This window comes from Euleptes europaea, chromosome 3 (assembly GCF_029931775.1).
Source record: "Euleptes europaea isolate rEulEur1 chromosome 3, rEulEur1.hap1, whole genome shotgun sequence".
Lineage (NCBI taxonomy): Eukaryota > Metazoa > Chordata > Lepidosauria > Squamata > Sphaerodactylidae > Euleptes > Euleptes europaea.
The window spans coordinates 8,208,519-8,222,993 of NC_079314.1; the positions used below are offsets into that span (position 1 = coordinate 8,208,519).

At 47.8% G+C, this 14,475-nt stretch overlaps 1 protein-coding gene across 1 annotated transcript in view; it reads left to right on the plus strand.

The window, feature by feature from the left end:
* ADAD2 (adenosine deaminase domain containing 2) overlaps nt 1–14,273 on the plus strand; it is a 35,790-nt gene extending 21,517 nt beyond the window's left edge. The window contains exons 6-12 of the mRNA XM_056845740.1: nt 287–409; nt 1,513–1,663; nt 2,796–2,960; nt 4,257–4,471; nt 5,237–5,468; nt 7,187–7,319; nt 14,163–14,273. Coding sequence (XP_056701718.1) covers nt 287–409; nt 1,513–1,663; nt 2,796–2,960; nt 4,257–4,471; nt 5,237–5,468; nt 7,187–7,319; nt 14,163–14,273 — 1,130 coding nt within the window. The remainder of the gene's footprint in view (nt 1–286; nt 410–1,512; nt 1,664–2,795; nt 2,961–4,256; nt 4,472–5,236; nt 5,469–7,186; nt 7,320–14,162) is intronic.
* Nucleotides 14,274–14,475: the final 202 nt, after the last annotated feature.

Consider the following 14,475-nt stretch of genomic DNA (forward strand, 5'->3'; position numbering starts at 1 on the left):
TGCATGCCAAGCAGATGCTCTGCCACTGAGCCATGGCCCTTCCCCTTATGTCCCTTAAGCAACAGGTTTAAGCAGTTCTGCTGCTCAGCATCTATGTATCAAGGAGCTTGTAAGGGATAAAGGAAAGGAATGTCAGTTGGCATGGGTCAGTCCTTCATTTTTCCATAGCCTCTTCCATCTCTATCACTTACAGATAGGTCCTGGGGCTGAGAAATAGCTGATGCTTGCTGTTCCTGTGCCAAAGACTAAGCAGCTGGTGCTTGCCTGCCCCTCTTGTCTCCCCCAGAAAACCAGATTCCTCACGATCACCGCTGTGCTGCACTGACCAGCGACATCTGCGAGATGCTGCTTGGAGGGCTGCCCTACCAAGACTGCACGAGCACCGTGGCAGCCTTCATACTGGAGAGAGGTGAGACCCCGGCTGCATGACGGGTCAGGCTATTAAAACACACACACACACACAAACACACACACACACACACACACACCTTTTAAAAGATGCACAGTGCAGGCAAGGCTGAGAGGGCTGGGGGAGTTCATCTAGTTTACTTTATTTATTTATGTAATTTACAGTCTACTTTTCACACTGGGACACAAGATGGACTACACAAAGGGAGTCGATGCAATCGACAAGCTGGGACATTCAGTAAACAGTGAAAGAGGATTTGGGTTGTAGAACCAACCAGAAGTCTAAAAAACAGAAGTGCAAAGCATAAGTGTTAATGTGACCCATTAAATGATGCAAAGTTACATAATTGGATCCAACCCACAGCAACCTACACAGTAGTACAGACCACAGTCCCCAGTAATTTATCCAAGTAACTTTGTGAATCATTTTGATCTCCTATATATGAACTTCAGGGAGGATACCACAGCAGGGACCCAGTTCAGCTTGTACCCCACTCAACAGAGGCCTTAACGCTTAATGGTTATTGGCCCCCTCCTCCCTGGTTCTGGCGGTGTTGTGCTTTTATTGAATTATTTTATAATTTAAAGTTCTTTTTAACTGCACAAAATGGTTTTTATTAAATACTTGGATCAGTGATTGGGAATGTGGTCTATACTGCTGTGTATAGCTTATTGTAAGTAGGATCCTATTATGTGATTTCTTAGTGTTTTATGTGAAAACTTATGCTATACTTCAGAGCCTTCTGGTGGTTTCAGACTTCTAAAATCCTAATGCATTAGTTATTGAGTGCCCCATATTGTTGACTGCATTGACTCACTATGCGTAATCCACCTTGAGTCCCTATGAGAAAGGCGGACTATAAATAATGTAAATAAATAAAAATAAACTGCTCAAATGTTTTAATTTTTTTTTTTGCCACCCATGGGGAAAGATCCTGGTCAGGTGGAAAGGCAGCATAAAAATGTTTTAAATAAGTCAGTGTTCATCCTGCCCTGATGCTGGCTGAGGGGTTACCCTTGAATGGACGTTTGCCCATCTGGATGCTGCTACTTATTTTAGAGTTGCAACCCAGACTTCCCCTGCTTCCTTGCTTGTCCCCTCAGAGGTTGCTGACAGCCAGAGCTCCTGTGGGGAGACATATGAGCTGGTTGCCCTGGGAACGGGAGACGTTTGCTATGAGGGTTGGATGGAGTTCAACGGCAGAACTCTCCACGATATGCATGGGCTGGTGGTGGCCCACAGAGCCCTGATAAGGTAAGACATCCTTTCCCCTGCCGCAAGTGTGCAGGGCTGTTTTGTTTTTCCAGCCTGCCTAAGGAAGAGCAACTCGGGGAGAGGGAAAGGGGAGTGGATGATTCATGATAGCTAAGATGATAAGTACCAGTGATAGCCCAGGCTGGCCCGATCTTGTCAGATCTCGGAAGCTAAGCAGGGTCGGCCCTGGTTAGTACTTTGATGGGAGACCACCGAGGAAGTCCAGGGTCACTACGCAGAGGCAGGTAATGGCAAACCATCTCTGTTCATCTGCCCTGACCTGGATAGCCCAGGATAGCATCAGATCTCGGAAGCTAAGCAGGGTTGGCCCTGATTAGTACTTGGATGAGAGACCACCAAGGAAGTCCAGGGTTGCCACGCAGAGGCAGGCAGTGGCAAACCACATCTGCTCCTCTCTTGCCTTGAAAACCCTACTGGGTCTGCATAAGTCAGCTGAGACTTGTTGGCGGGGGAAAAAAGTACCAGTGGTCAATCCTTCCTGGAAATCACCGGAAGTGGGGAACTGGCTGTCCATATCCATTCATGACACACACTCAGAGGCCCTCTCACATTTTCGTCCTGCCCTTTCTCCAAGGTCTCCCCTCCCCGTATCTGCCCTGCATATGATGGAGAGATTTGAACTCAAGATTTCCCAGTCCTGTCCTGGCACTTTGCACACTGCAGTGCACTAGCTCTGGTTTTTGTCCTGCCGTTCTGCCAAGAAGTGCTTCTTCAGTGCTGTTGTTACGTCCTCTAGGGAAGACCCATCTGAATCTGATTAGACTGCCTGCCTTCAGAAGGGCTCGATGCTTTGCTGCTTTGTTCTAAATTGAAAACTGGGACTCTAAAGAAAACCACTCAGAAGTAACAGTCCACCCAGTTCTGTGCAGGGTTCTTGTTTTTTGATGCCTCGCAATCAAGGTTGCCTCAAATGCCAGTTCATTTTACCAAGATTGGCACAGGGGCACACAGACCGGTGTGTTGTGCTGTTGAGTCCAGATCTTTCTCCCTTCCCCCCTCTCCATCCTTTATCACTTGGCAGCATCCAGAACCTGAGGGCTGTGTTGGAACTTTGCCCCACTTTCTAGAGAGCCTACCTTTGCTTATGATTATTTCATCAAATCCTCCCCAGGTACTTCTACAAGCAGCTACTCATGTTTAGCAGCAACGACCCTGCAGCTGTTGAGAAATGCATCTTCTGCCTCACAGAGGATGGGACGCACTTGGCTCTGAAGCCAAGATTCTTTCTGCATCTCTACCTGAGCCGCAGGCCCAGCGGAGCTTTGGAGAACTTCCAGTGAGTGCCACTTATGGTTCAGAAGAGAGCTGTGGTCTTACTGGAAAAGCTGTTGTGAGCGGGAATGGTTGCTGATCATTAGGAATGGGTTCTGCAGTGGGTGGTAATTGTTAGGAGATAATCTCCTGGCAGCTCTGTTTATTTATTTAGTTCATTTATACCCCACTTTTCTTCCCACTGTGGACCCTGAGTGCCTTACAACATTCACCCCTTCTCCCTTTTATCCTCACACCAACCCTATGAGGCTGAGTTTTTTTGACTGGCCCAAGGTCACCCAGCAAGCTTCCATAACAGAGTGGAGATTCGAACCATGGTCTCCCAGATCCTAGTTCAACCAGTATACTACACTGGTACTGGGAAGTATGCTTTGGAGCTTGGAGGAGGTGGTCCCTCCCAGGTTAGGGGGTAGGCACAGGTGTGTGTGAAAGAAATGGCAGGTTGGAGTTTGGAATAGACAGAAAGAATTCGACGGAGTGCCTGTGAGTGGGGGGAAGGGTCCTGGGCAAGAGGGTTTCTTCCTGGGAATCTTGCTCTTTGGAGACACTATGTGTGTGCTGTGCTTATTTGTTCAGGGATTTCATTGGGCGAAAACGCACGGTCGCTTTAGCCTCCTTTATTCCCTGTTTCAGCCAGGATTCAGGCAGGATCGATCGCATGCATTTCGCCAGACGTGCATTCGATCCTGGCTGAATCCTGGCTGAAAGAGGGAATAAAGGAAGCTAAAGAGACCGTGCGTTTTCGCCCTATATAGACTGCTTCTTCAGAGTCCTGAGGCAGCTTGCCAAGTAAAAACTGTAAGATGAAATAATTTTAAAAAATTATAAATTGTCACTATAAACCAGAACAGTCAATTAAGATAACTTACATACAGTAACTTGTAAACAAAGCAGATTTTTGAAAAATGCTTTCTGTCTCCAGTGCTGCTCTTTAGAGACAGGAAATTATGAATGATCAGGGAGACTGTTTTTTGGGTGCCTACATTTGGGATCAGTGGCATCTTTGAAACCAGCAAGCTTTTTGGGGCATGAGTTTTTGCGGTTTTGAATGAACTTTGACTTTTGAAAGCTCATACCCCCCTCCTCCCCAAATCATGTTCTCTGAAGCACTGTTGGAATCAAATCCTGCTGTTCTCCTGCAGACCAGCATGGCTACTCTCTGAAACTGTTCTTGGGGTTTAGGAGAGAGCCCTTATTAATCCAGTCCCTCTTCTCCGTGTAACTACAAGCACACACACGCACACCCGACTTTCTTGCATGGCCCTCTGACTCATTTCTCTCCCGTTTTCTTCACCTGCAGCGTCACCACGTCACACCCAAATCCGCCTGTCGAGCTCTACGTCAGCGTGAAAGGCACTCTGAGGCCTGTTGCCTACTGCCGTCCCAGCTTGCTGGCCGCTTGCATCTGCTGCCTGTCTGGCAGTGACAAATTGACCCTCTGGACCATCTTGGGTGTCCAGGGGGCGCTCCTGAGCCACATCATTCACCCAGTCTACATCACCAGCATCGTCCTGGGCGAGTAACTGACGATAGCAGACGGCCCTCTTTGAGGGCTTGGGCGTCGTGCTGACAGGCAGCCGGGGTTTCCCAAATTAAGAAAAACCACATTCCAGTTTGCTAATAGAACAAGATAGGAAAAGAAGGGTTGATTTGGGAAGTGAGCAGTCTTTGATTTTTGGACACAACCTGTCATACGAAGCTAGTTTTACGTTGCAAAACAGCACAAAACCCTGAGAAAATGTGGTGAACCTCCATGTTCAGAGGCAGTCAACCTCTGAATCCCAGTGCAAGAAGTCAACATCAGGGGAAAGGCCCTGTGCCCTGCTGTTGGACCTCCAGAGGAACTGGTTGGCCACTGTGTGAGGCAGAATGCTGGACTGCTGGATCCATCAGGGCTCTTCTGTTGTTTTTATAATGTGTCATGTCTGGGTTTTCCTTTAGCTGAGGACAGCTCTTGTCTCTGCAGCCACTTTTTCACCAGAAGTGTGTGTGTGTGTGTGTGTGTGTGAGCCAATAGTGGGGTTTCCCAAGGGAAGAGCATTGGAGGAAGCCGTATAGGGTCAGGTTTTCCAGAGCATTTGCCACTTCGCTGATCGTTGTCCTGTGGGGTTAGGGGTATATGTCTGTGCTTCTGTTCTCCTTGTGAGCAAGCTTGAGACCCTGACCAATGCACACTATCAGAGGGGTTGTGCTTGTCAGTGTTGCATTTACTTCCTCCCAGATACTTCCGGCTCCTCTGCCTCCACCTCACACTGACCGTATCTCTGTTCTGTGTTTTAGCCGACGCTTACCAAGACAGTGCCATCCTCCACCAGGTCATTAACAACCGGCTGCAGCTAGCCAAGGAAAGCTTGCCGAAGCCCTACCGTCAGAACCCCGTGCACCTCTTCAAAGGCCCCAGCGTCGCCTCTCTTGACGTTCTGCCCAAGTGCCAGTCTTGGAGCCTCAACTGGTGTGGTGGCGACGAAGCCCTGGAGCTGGTGAACGGGGCGGTCGGGAAGGCAGCATGGGAGTGAGTCCTGGGAGGGGACCTGGTGGGCCTGTCACTCTCTCTGTGTTGTGCTTTGCTTTTTGGTTTACTGCAAGTACAGTTACCTGGATCAGGGTGGGAGTCAGCAGACTCTGAAGTGGGGCAGCTGCCTGGGGCCAGGGCTCCCAGCATACCCACTGCTGTCAGCGTGGTGTAGAGCCAGCATGATGTAGTGGTTAAGAGCGGTGGTTTGGAGCGGTGGACTCAAATCTGGAGAACCGGGTTTGATTCCCCACTCCTCCACATGAGCGGTGGAGGCTAATATGGTGAACTGGATTTGTTTCCCCACTCCTACACACAAAGCCAGCTGGGTGACTTTGGGCAAGTTACAGCTCTCTTAGAGCTCCTTCAGTCCCACCTACCTCACAGGGTGTCTGTTGTGTGGAAGGGAAGGTTTGATTCTTAAGTGGTAGAGAAAGTTGGCATATAAAAACCAACTTTTTCTTCTGGCCACATGCACTGACCACTGGGAAAAGGGCTGCAGGCAGTGATGAGTGTGGGCAGCGGAAGAGCCCTCAAGCGGGCAGAGGAAAGACACACAGGGAGGTGCAGTATGGGCGGGGTGAAGGGAAGGAGGGTGCATGGGGGAGCTTGTGGGCAGAAGGGGGGGGCTGGGAACTCTTTGCCTGGAGCCCCTCAAAACCTGGAATGGGCTGCTCCCTGAATCTCCCAAACCACATTCTGTGACTTCTTCCAAAGCAGAATATGTTTCTGTAGAGTGCACTTTCTGTGTAAGCATTACTGTATGCTAATAAAACAGATGGATTGCTGATCAACTGTGACATTATCTGAAAAGTAAAGCAGGATACTTTTATGTCTGTTTTCTGAATATTGTGTGCTTTTGCTGTTTATAGACAGCTTAAATGAGAGATGGCCAAGGACTCTATGAACTTGATGTCTGTTTGGCTATACTTAAAAAAAAAAAAAAAAAAACCTCCTTGGTGTCAAATTTTATTTCAGGCTTGCGATTGGAGCGTTTTTTGGGATGCAGAGACTTAAGAAGGGTGCCAGGTCCCACAGCCACTTGGAATTCCTGTCCAGTCTCCCTTTCCGCCCCATCCCTGACTATCTGCTGATAGCTTTCAAAATGTTCCATCTTTGACTTATGGCAACCCAGTAGGGTTTTCAAGGCAAAAGACATTCAGAGGTGGTTTGCCATTGTCTTCCTCTGTTTAGCAACCCTGCTATTCCTTGGTGGTCTCCCATCCAAGTTCTAACCAGGGCCAAATCTTCTTATCTTCTGAGATCTGATGAGATCTGGCTAGCCTGGGCTTCCCAGGTCAGGGCACTTCCTCTATAGTCCTGCAGAATTCGAAATAATCCTTGTTAATGCAGTTAGCTCTATTGAGTGGAATCAAACTTGGCACTTGTGGGAACAGTGGCTCAGGCCTGATTTAAACATGTCTCTGTCTTGAGATGAAAGAACTAATCTGAGGGACTTCGTTCTTGCACCGCATCTCATTCAAAGGGGGCTGCTATTTGTGCAAAGCACAGCTGCTTTGTACGAGTTCTGCTTTCAGCAACAAACTAGGCTTGTGCAGAACCCCCACAGGGAGAGTTTTTCCTCTTCAGCCATCATCACATTTAAATCAGGCCTAAGTGATGCTGGGAGGCGTTGGTGGGCTGACCGTTCCATTCTGTGACTTGGTGTGGATTCTTGTGATTCCTGTGGTGAAATTCCTCTCGCTTGCCTCCGTCAGCATCATGAGCCCAGACGGCCCCTGCCACCCCAGTCGGATTTGCAAGGCTGCTATGCTGAAGTACTTCCGGAAAGTGGCGAAGGAGATGAACAGAGGGGGCCTGGCCACACTGGCCACTTACCACGAAGCCAAAGTGAGTCTTTCAGCCCCCTGCAAGACCCTGTGTTTTAAGGGGGTCAAATCACACATAATGAGGGTCTGAGACTGAATCCCCAGATGTACTATTGAGCAGCTGATGGGGCGTGACAGGGATCACAACTGCAGTGCAGGGGAAAGCGTTTTACACTCTTTGCACACAACCCATTCAGATTTCCTCAATCAGGAATACTGCTTTAAGTCGGGGGGGGGGGGGGGAGACAGGAGACAAATTCCTGTTGGTACTTGTCATTCTCACTCTGAGGGAAGGGCATCTTGAGCTTTGGGTGATCCCCACTGCATGCTCAGGGAGGCAGATCAAATTTCAGCTTCCTGTCTCCCAGGCAGGAATTGCTCACTCAGTTTCCAATGTCCTTTCTGCCTTACTAGGGAGAGCAACTTAGCAGAGCAGCTCTGCACAGCAGCTTTTCAAATTGTAGCTTAGGAAACCTTTTTTTTAAACCTCACTTTAATTCTGTCTTTAGCTAGTTAGTACCTCCTTGCTATCTCAATGTCTCTTCTGTTTCTCGTTCCTTGCCTTCATTCTCAGCTTTATTTGGTCTTCTGCTCCTCCCCTGCCCTCTCTCCCGTGCTTAATGTCTATTGAGACAACATGGCCAACGGGGAGGAGATTACCAATGATGGCTTCTTGTAGGGGAAGCGGACTGCTTGCCTCCATGCTCCATCACACAGGCGATTCCTCTGGCAGCCGCAGATGTGGCCCTACAGCGAGAGAGAAGCCTGAGAAAAGACTATTGTGCCACAAAAGAGGAGGCCCGACACGGCGCCTAAAAAAGGTGCAAATCCATTGCGCTCGGAAGAAATGGCCTCTGAGGCTACCCAGTTGGCCCAGTGCAACAACAAGGATACCCCCCACCCCCGAACGAGGAATCTTCACCTCAAATGGTTTTGATGCAGACTTCTTCGGTCAGTAATATACCTCCCTCCCCCCGAGGACGAGGGTGGAAGGCTAGTGATTCAGGATGAAGTTTTAGACTTAGTAGGCAGAGCCTTTAGGGAATACCTGCAACTTTTACAGGCCCTGTGCATTCCCAGATTTCCAGGGGAAGTTCCCCTCAATGTTTTCCTCCAGCTCAATGTGATCCTAGAAGGAATATGGAGCTCTCTCGAGTATCTCAGACAAGGGCCAACTAAGGCAGCTTGAAAGGCGAAGTTACTCGGGCAGGCCCCAGCCATCGGGCAGATTGTCCACCATCCATGTAGGGGTTTGAGAAGGAAGAAGGGGGATTTTCTTTTGATGAGGACACACCTGTAATAGAGGATCAACAAAGTAGATTGTTTGCTGGAGAGGATTATCAGACTCTCCTAGCCAAGGCCATCATGGCACTGGATCTTTCCAAACAGCCTGATCCTGTAGAGGAATCTAAAAGTAAACCCAGACCAAAAGAAACCAAAGAATTCTTCGCCAGATGGCAGGTCCATATTAAATCGGAACCTTTTCCAGAGTACTTTGAGTCCTTAGTGAGGGCAGAGTGGGGTCCTTAGCCATTAAGCAGTTTTCAATCAACACCAGAAGGTTTTACGATCTGACTCCTCATGCTATGGATATGCTGCAGGTGCCCCTAGTTGAAGCTCCTATTGCAGCTCTCCAGTCCTCTGATTTGCTTTTCGAAGACGGCATGGGATCAATTAAAGACCCATTAGATAGAAAGGCTGACTTTGCATCCAGTAAAGCACATGAGGCCTCGGCTCTTGCTGTTCAAGCCACAGCAGCTATTTTTGCCAGAGCTTCCATCGTCTGGATTAGAAAACTGTCCCAGCTAATACCAAGGGATAACAGGAGGATTGCCGAGGGCATAAGCCAGGTCTTAAAAGCTACCACCTTTTTGGCGGACGCTTCCTTAGATGTCATGACATTTGCTGCTTGTTCCATGACAACTTAATCAGCGACTAGGTGTATCCTTTGGCTGAGAGTATGGCAAGCCGACTACCACTCTAAGTCCATCGTTATGGCTTACCCATTTCAGGGGGGCAGACTGTTCGGTGACAGAATAGACAAGATCCTAGTGCAAACTAGCGTCAAAAAGAAAGCTATGCCAAAGCACTTGAGGAAGGACAGTAGGGCCACCTCCTCATTTCTTTCCTTTAGTTTGTACCATACCTTGTCCCATGTCAGAGCCGATCAGAGAAGGAACTCCTGGTCTAGCGGCAGAGGATTCTTCCGCAAAGGCAATAGTTTCAACAGATCCTCCAATTTCAATTTCTGCTCTGACAAGGGAGACAAACTCCACAAACAGGAAACTGATGCCAGGCCATCAGGGAGAGGGGGGAGACTTTCTTTTGCAGTGGACTCTGTCAACCAGAAGTCTGAGTAAAACAGATCATACAGTCAGGCTACTGTATAGAATTCAGGCGTCTCCCCCCAGACCGATTAATTCAGTCTCCTTGGCCCTTCAGGGCGGAAAAGAATTTAAGGACCTTGGCAGTGATCAACCATCTGCTTCAGATAAGGGTCATCAAACCTGTCCCTCAGGGCAAGAATCCATGTTTTTCACAGTACCCAAAAAGAATGGCAACTGGTGTGTGATCCTGGACCTCAAGCACATGAACTGATTCATCAAACAAAGGCACTTCCACACGGAGATCCTTCGGGAATGTTCATGACCTCTATTGACTTGTACAAGGCGTACCTCCATGTTCCAATTCACATAACTCACCACAGATTCCTCCGCTTCGCTTGCCCGAAACAGCATTGTCAGAGCTCTCCCATTTGGGCTAGCATCAATTCCCAGGGTGTTTTCCAAGGTGCTTGTCACCCTGGTAGCCTCATTGAGATAAAAAGGGATCCAGATCCATCCCTACCTCGCTGACATCTTAAACTGTGTACCGTCCAGGGAACTGAGCATCGACCACACACCCATGATTGTTGGAAAATCATGGGTATCTCATCAACTGGGAGAAGAGCAGCCTCGTTCCACAGCAGAGGCTCCTGCATCTGGGGATCATCATCGATACCAGGAGCAACAAGTTAATCCTCCCAGAGCACAAGCTCTCCATGATCACTCATCTGGCCAGAGAGACTATCAAGGCCAAATTGGGGCATCTGATATTAATTCGACTACAGGGGCTGATGATTTCTTGTATAGGATCCATTCCATGGGCATGCTTCCACACTCGGGCCTTGCAATGGCTTCTTCACCTCTTCAACCTGTGATACTACTGAAAAAGGACTTGGCTGTACTGTTATCACAGCAGGTATGGAAGAGTCTTGCGTGGTGGTCCTGCACAATGCAGGAAATTCACAACTATCTCCCCCCCACACACACCCCCAGTGACCAGAAGATGGCCAAGGTGCCTTCCCTCTCATCTGCCTAAGGTCACAGAATCAGCATTGCTGACAGATGGCCATCTAACCTCTTCTTAAAAACCTCCAGGGAAGGAGAGCTTACCACCTCCCAAGGAAGCCTGTTCCACTGAGGAACTGCTCTGTTAGAAAATTCTTCCTAATGTCTAGACGGAAACTGTTTTGATTTAATTTCAACCTGTTGGTTGTGGTCCGACCTCCTGGGGCAACAGAAAACTACTCAGCACCATCCTCTCTATGACAGCCTTTCAAGAACTTGAAGATGGTTATCATATCCCCTCTCAGTCTTCTCCTCTTCAGGCTAAACATACCCAGCTCATAGGACTTGGTCTCCAGACCCCTCACCATCTTTGTTGCCCTCCTCTGGACACGTTCCAGCTTGTCTACATCTTTCTTAAATGGTGGTGCCCAAAACTGAGCACAGTACTCTAGGTGAGGTCTAACCAGAGCAGAGTAAAGCGATACCATCAGTTCGCTTGATCTGGACACTATACTTCTGTTGATGCAGCCCAAAACCGCATTTGCCTTTTTAGCTACCGCATCACACTGCTGACTCATGTTCAGTGTTTGGTCTACTAAGACCCCAAGATCCTTTTCGCACACACTACTGCTCAGACAAGTCTCCCCCATCCTATAATTATGCATTTGATTTTTCCTACCTAAATGCAGAACTTTACATTTATCTTTGTTGAAGTGCATTTTATTAGTTTTAGCCCAATTCTCCAGCCTGTCAAGATCATCCTGTATCTTGGCTCTGTCTTCTACCGTATTTGCTACCCACCTGCAAATTTAATAAACATCCCCTCTATTCCTTCATCCAAATCATTTATAAAGATGTTGAACAACACAGGGCCCAGAACAGATCCCTGAGGAACTCCACTAGTCACGTCTATCCAAGTGGACGAGGAACCATTAACTAGCACTTTTTGGGTGCAATCTGTCAACCAGTTACAGATCCACCTAACAGTAATAGGATCTAAACCACATTTTCCCAATTTGTCAACTAGAATACTATGTGGAACCTTATCAAAAGCCTTACTGAAATCTAGATAAACTATGTCTACAGCATTTCCCTGATCCAGCAAGGTAGTAACTTTCTCAAAAAAGGAGATAAGATTAGTCTGACATGACTTATTCTTGAGAAACCCGTGCTGGCTCTTAGTGATCAGATCCATCCTTTCTAAATGCTCAAGGACAGACCGTTTGATGATTTGTTAAAAACCTTTTCCCGGTATAGAAGTCAAGCTGATGGGTCGATAGTTACCCGGATCTTCCTTTTTCCCCTTCTTGAAGATGGGGACAACATTTGCCCGTCTCCAATCTTCTGGCACCTCACCTGTTTTCCAAGTCTTTTCAAAAATAATGGACTGAGGCTCAGAAATTACATATGCAAGTTCTTTGAGTATCCTTGGATGCAATTCATCTGGCCCAGAGGAATTTGTTTCATTTAAAGAAACTAGGTGTTTATGTTAGAATCCAGGGGACCTTCCACCAGAAGAATATACCATTCGTCCTGGAAAGCCTTTGTCTGGTAGTGTAGAGGGAAGCATGTGGATCCCTTATTGCCAGAGGGGGGCCAATTGTTAGCCTTCCTGCGGGACGGCGTTTGTCAGGATCTTAAAGCCTCCACTTTACAAAGACATATGGTGCTGATTATGACCGTTGTTCCTCAACTATCCGGCTACAATCTTAACAAAACATTCACATGTTAAATTCTTCTTGAAAGGGGTGGCACAGTATAGGCCACCTGTGGTCCACAGATTTCTGACTTGGCGCCTTCATGTTGTCCTGCCAGTCCTCAACAGAGCTCCTTTCAAACCCCTCTGAGAGGTTCCTCTGAAGTTTCTACGGATGAAGATATTATTGTTGACTACAGTAACGTCAGCATGCAGAATTTTGGAGCTAGGTGCTCTATCTGCTAGAAAGGGGCTTTGCATATTTCATAAGGTGGTCCTATGCCTCGATCCCACCGTCATACTGATGGTGAACACAGTCTTCCACCTACAGCAGGAGATTAATCTCCCCTCCTTTTGTCCTTAGTCTGCGTGTGACAGGGAAAAGGAGTGGCGCACCTTGGATCTTCGATGGGCACTACGCATTTACATCAGACATATAGAAGCAATTAGAAAGATGGACTCACTATTTATATCCTCGACCATGCCGATTTTCTCTACCACTTAAGGGAGAATCAAACCAGCTTGCAATCACCTTCCCTTCCCCTCCCCACAACAAGACACCCTGTGAGGTAGATGGGGCTGAGAGAGCTGTGATTAGCCCAAGGCTTTGTGTGTAAGAGTGAGGAAACAAATCCAGTTCACCAGATTAGCCTCCACCACTCACATGGAGGAGTGGGGAATCAACCCAGTTCTCCAGATCAGACTGCACCACACCGGCTCTTGACAAGAAGTTATCAAGGGCGGACATAAGTTATGTTATTAGACAATGCATTGTACAAGCATATAAGTCCAGCAACATTCCAGTCCCCGATGGTATCACGGCTCATTCTTTTCATAGTGCTGCTTTCTCTGCAGCGTTTGGTAAGCATGCTCGGTGGAAGAAATCTACAGAGCAGCCACACGGTCATTTATTTCGATCTTTGTGAAACACCACTGACTACCTTTTCGTCAGCCAGTGCAGCCTTTGGGAGAGGAGTGCTCCAACACATCGGGAGGTCTAGTTCCCACCCAGAACATGGATACATCCCTTGGAGGTCCCAAAGCTCCAGGTGCCCTTCCCTCGGAGTGAAAACGGAACCTCAATTACTTACCATGAGGGTTCCTTCTGCTCTGAGGTAAGCATGCTTCTTTTCTTTCTCTTCAAATCTTCCTATTCAGTTTCACTCCTCACTTTTTTTTTTTTTTTGTATCTCCTCTTTCATCCTCTTTGGGTGGGCAGAAGAAGAGGAGATACAAAAAAAGAAGTGAGGAGTGAAACTGAAAAGGTTTGAAGAGGAAGAAAAGAGGCATGCTGTTCTCCATTCCTTACTCAGTGTCTCAGTATTCTTTATTTTGTTCAGTAATGTTGATCCACATTGTTTTTTCTCAGTTATGATTGTTTGTTCTATTTCAGTCCTTCCAGTCTTCCTGTTAGCTTGGAAAGTTTTGGAAACTCATTCCCGCCCGGGAGACAGGAAGCGGACACTTGATCCTGCCTCCCAAAGCATGCAGTGGCAATCACCCAAAGCTCAAGATGCCCTTCTTAGAGCAGAAGGGAACCCTCACGATGAGTAACCGAGGATTCATTTTCCTTGGCACCTAAAGCAGCCGGTGGAGGCCATGGAGGAGAAGCGTTAACTCTGCCCCTTTACTCCAAATTTCCTGCCCTCTCCGTTTTTTCTACTGCTCCAAGATGCATCTAGGGCCACAGACCCTGAATGTCACAGACAATTTCCTTGTTTTGGTTTTTCTTATTTCATCTTTGGCCAAGTAGCAGGGACTTTGGGCCGAACATTGGGGGGCCTTGCCCTCCTCTTTGGCTCATTTTCTACCCCTCTTTGCTTCTGTCTCTCTCCACTAGGTTCAAGCAGTGGCCTATCAGAGTGTGAAGCAACAGGTCTATGCCCAGCTGAAAGTGCAAGGTTTTGGCAAGTGGTCCTCAAAGAGGCTTGTGGACATCTTTGCCAGCTGAGCTACTATCCACAGGCTTAAGACCTTCCAGGCTTTAGAGGGATAAAGGAGCGGATGATTTTCAGTCGAGCAAGTTAAGGTCTTGAGCTTTGTGACGTTCACTGGGAAGGTGGGACTAGAAGTTTTAAAATAATTTGTTTCCACATGGTCTCCTCTTAGCAGCCATTCCCTGTGTTGCAGTAGGGTGTGGGGCTTTTAAGTTA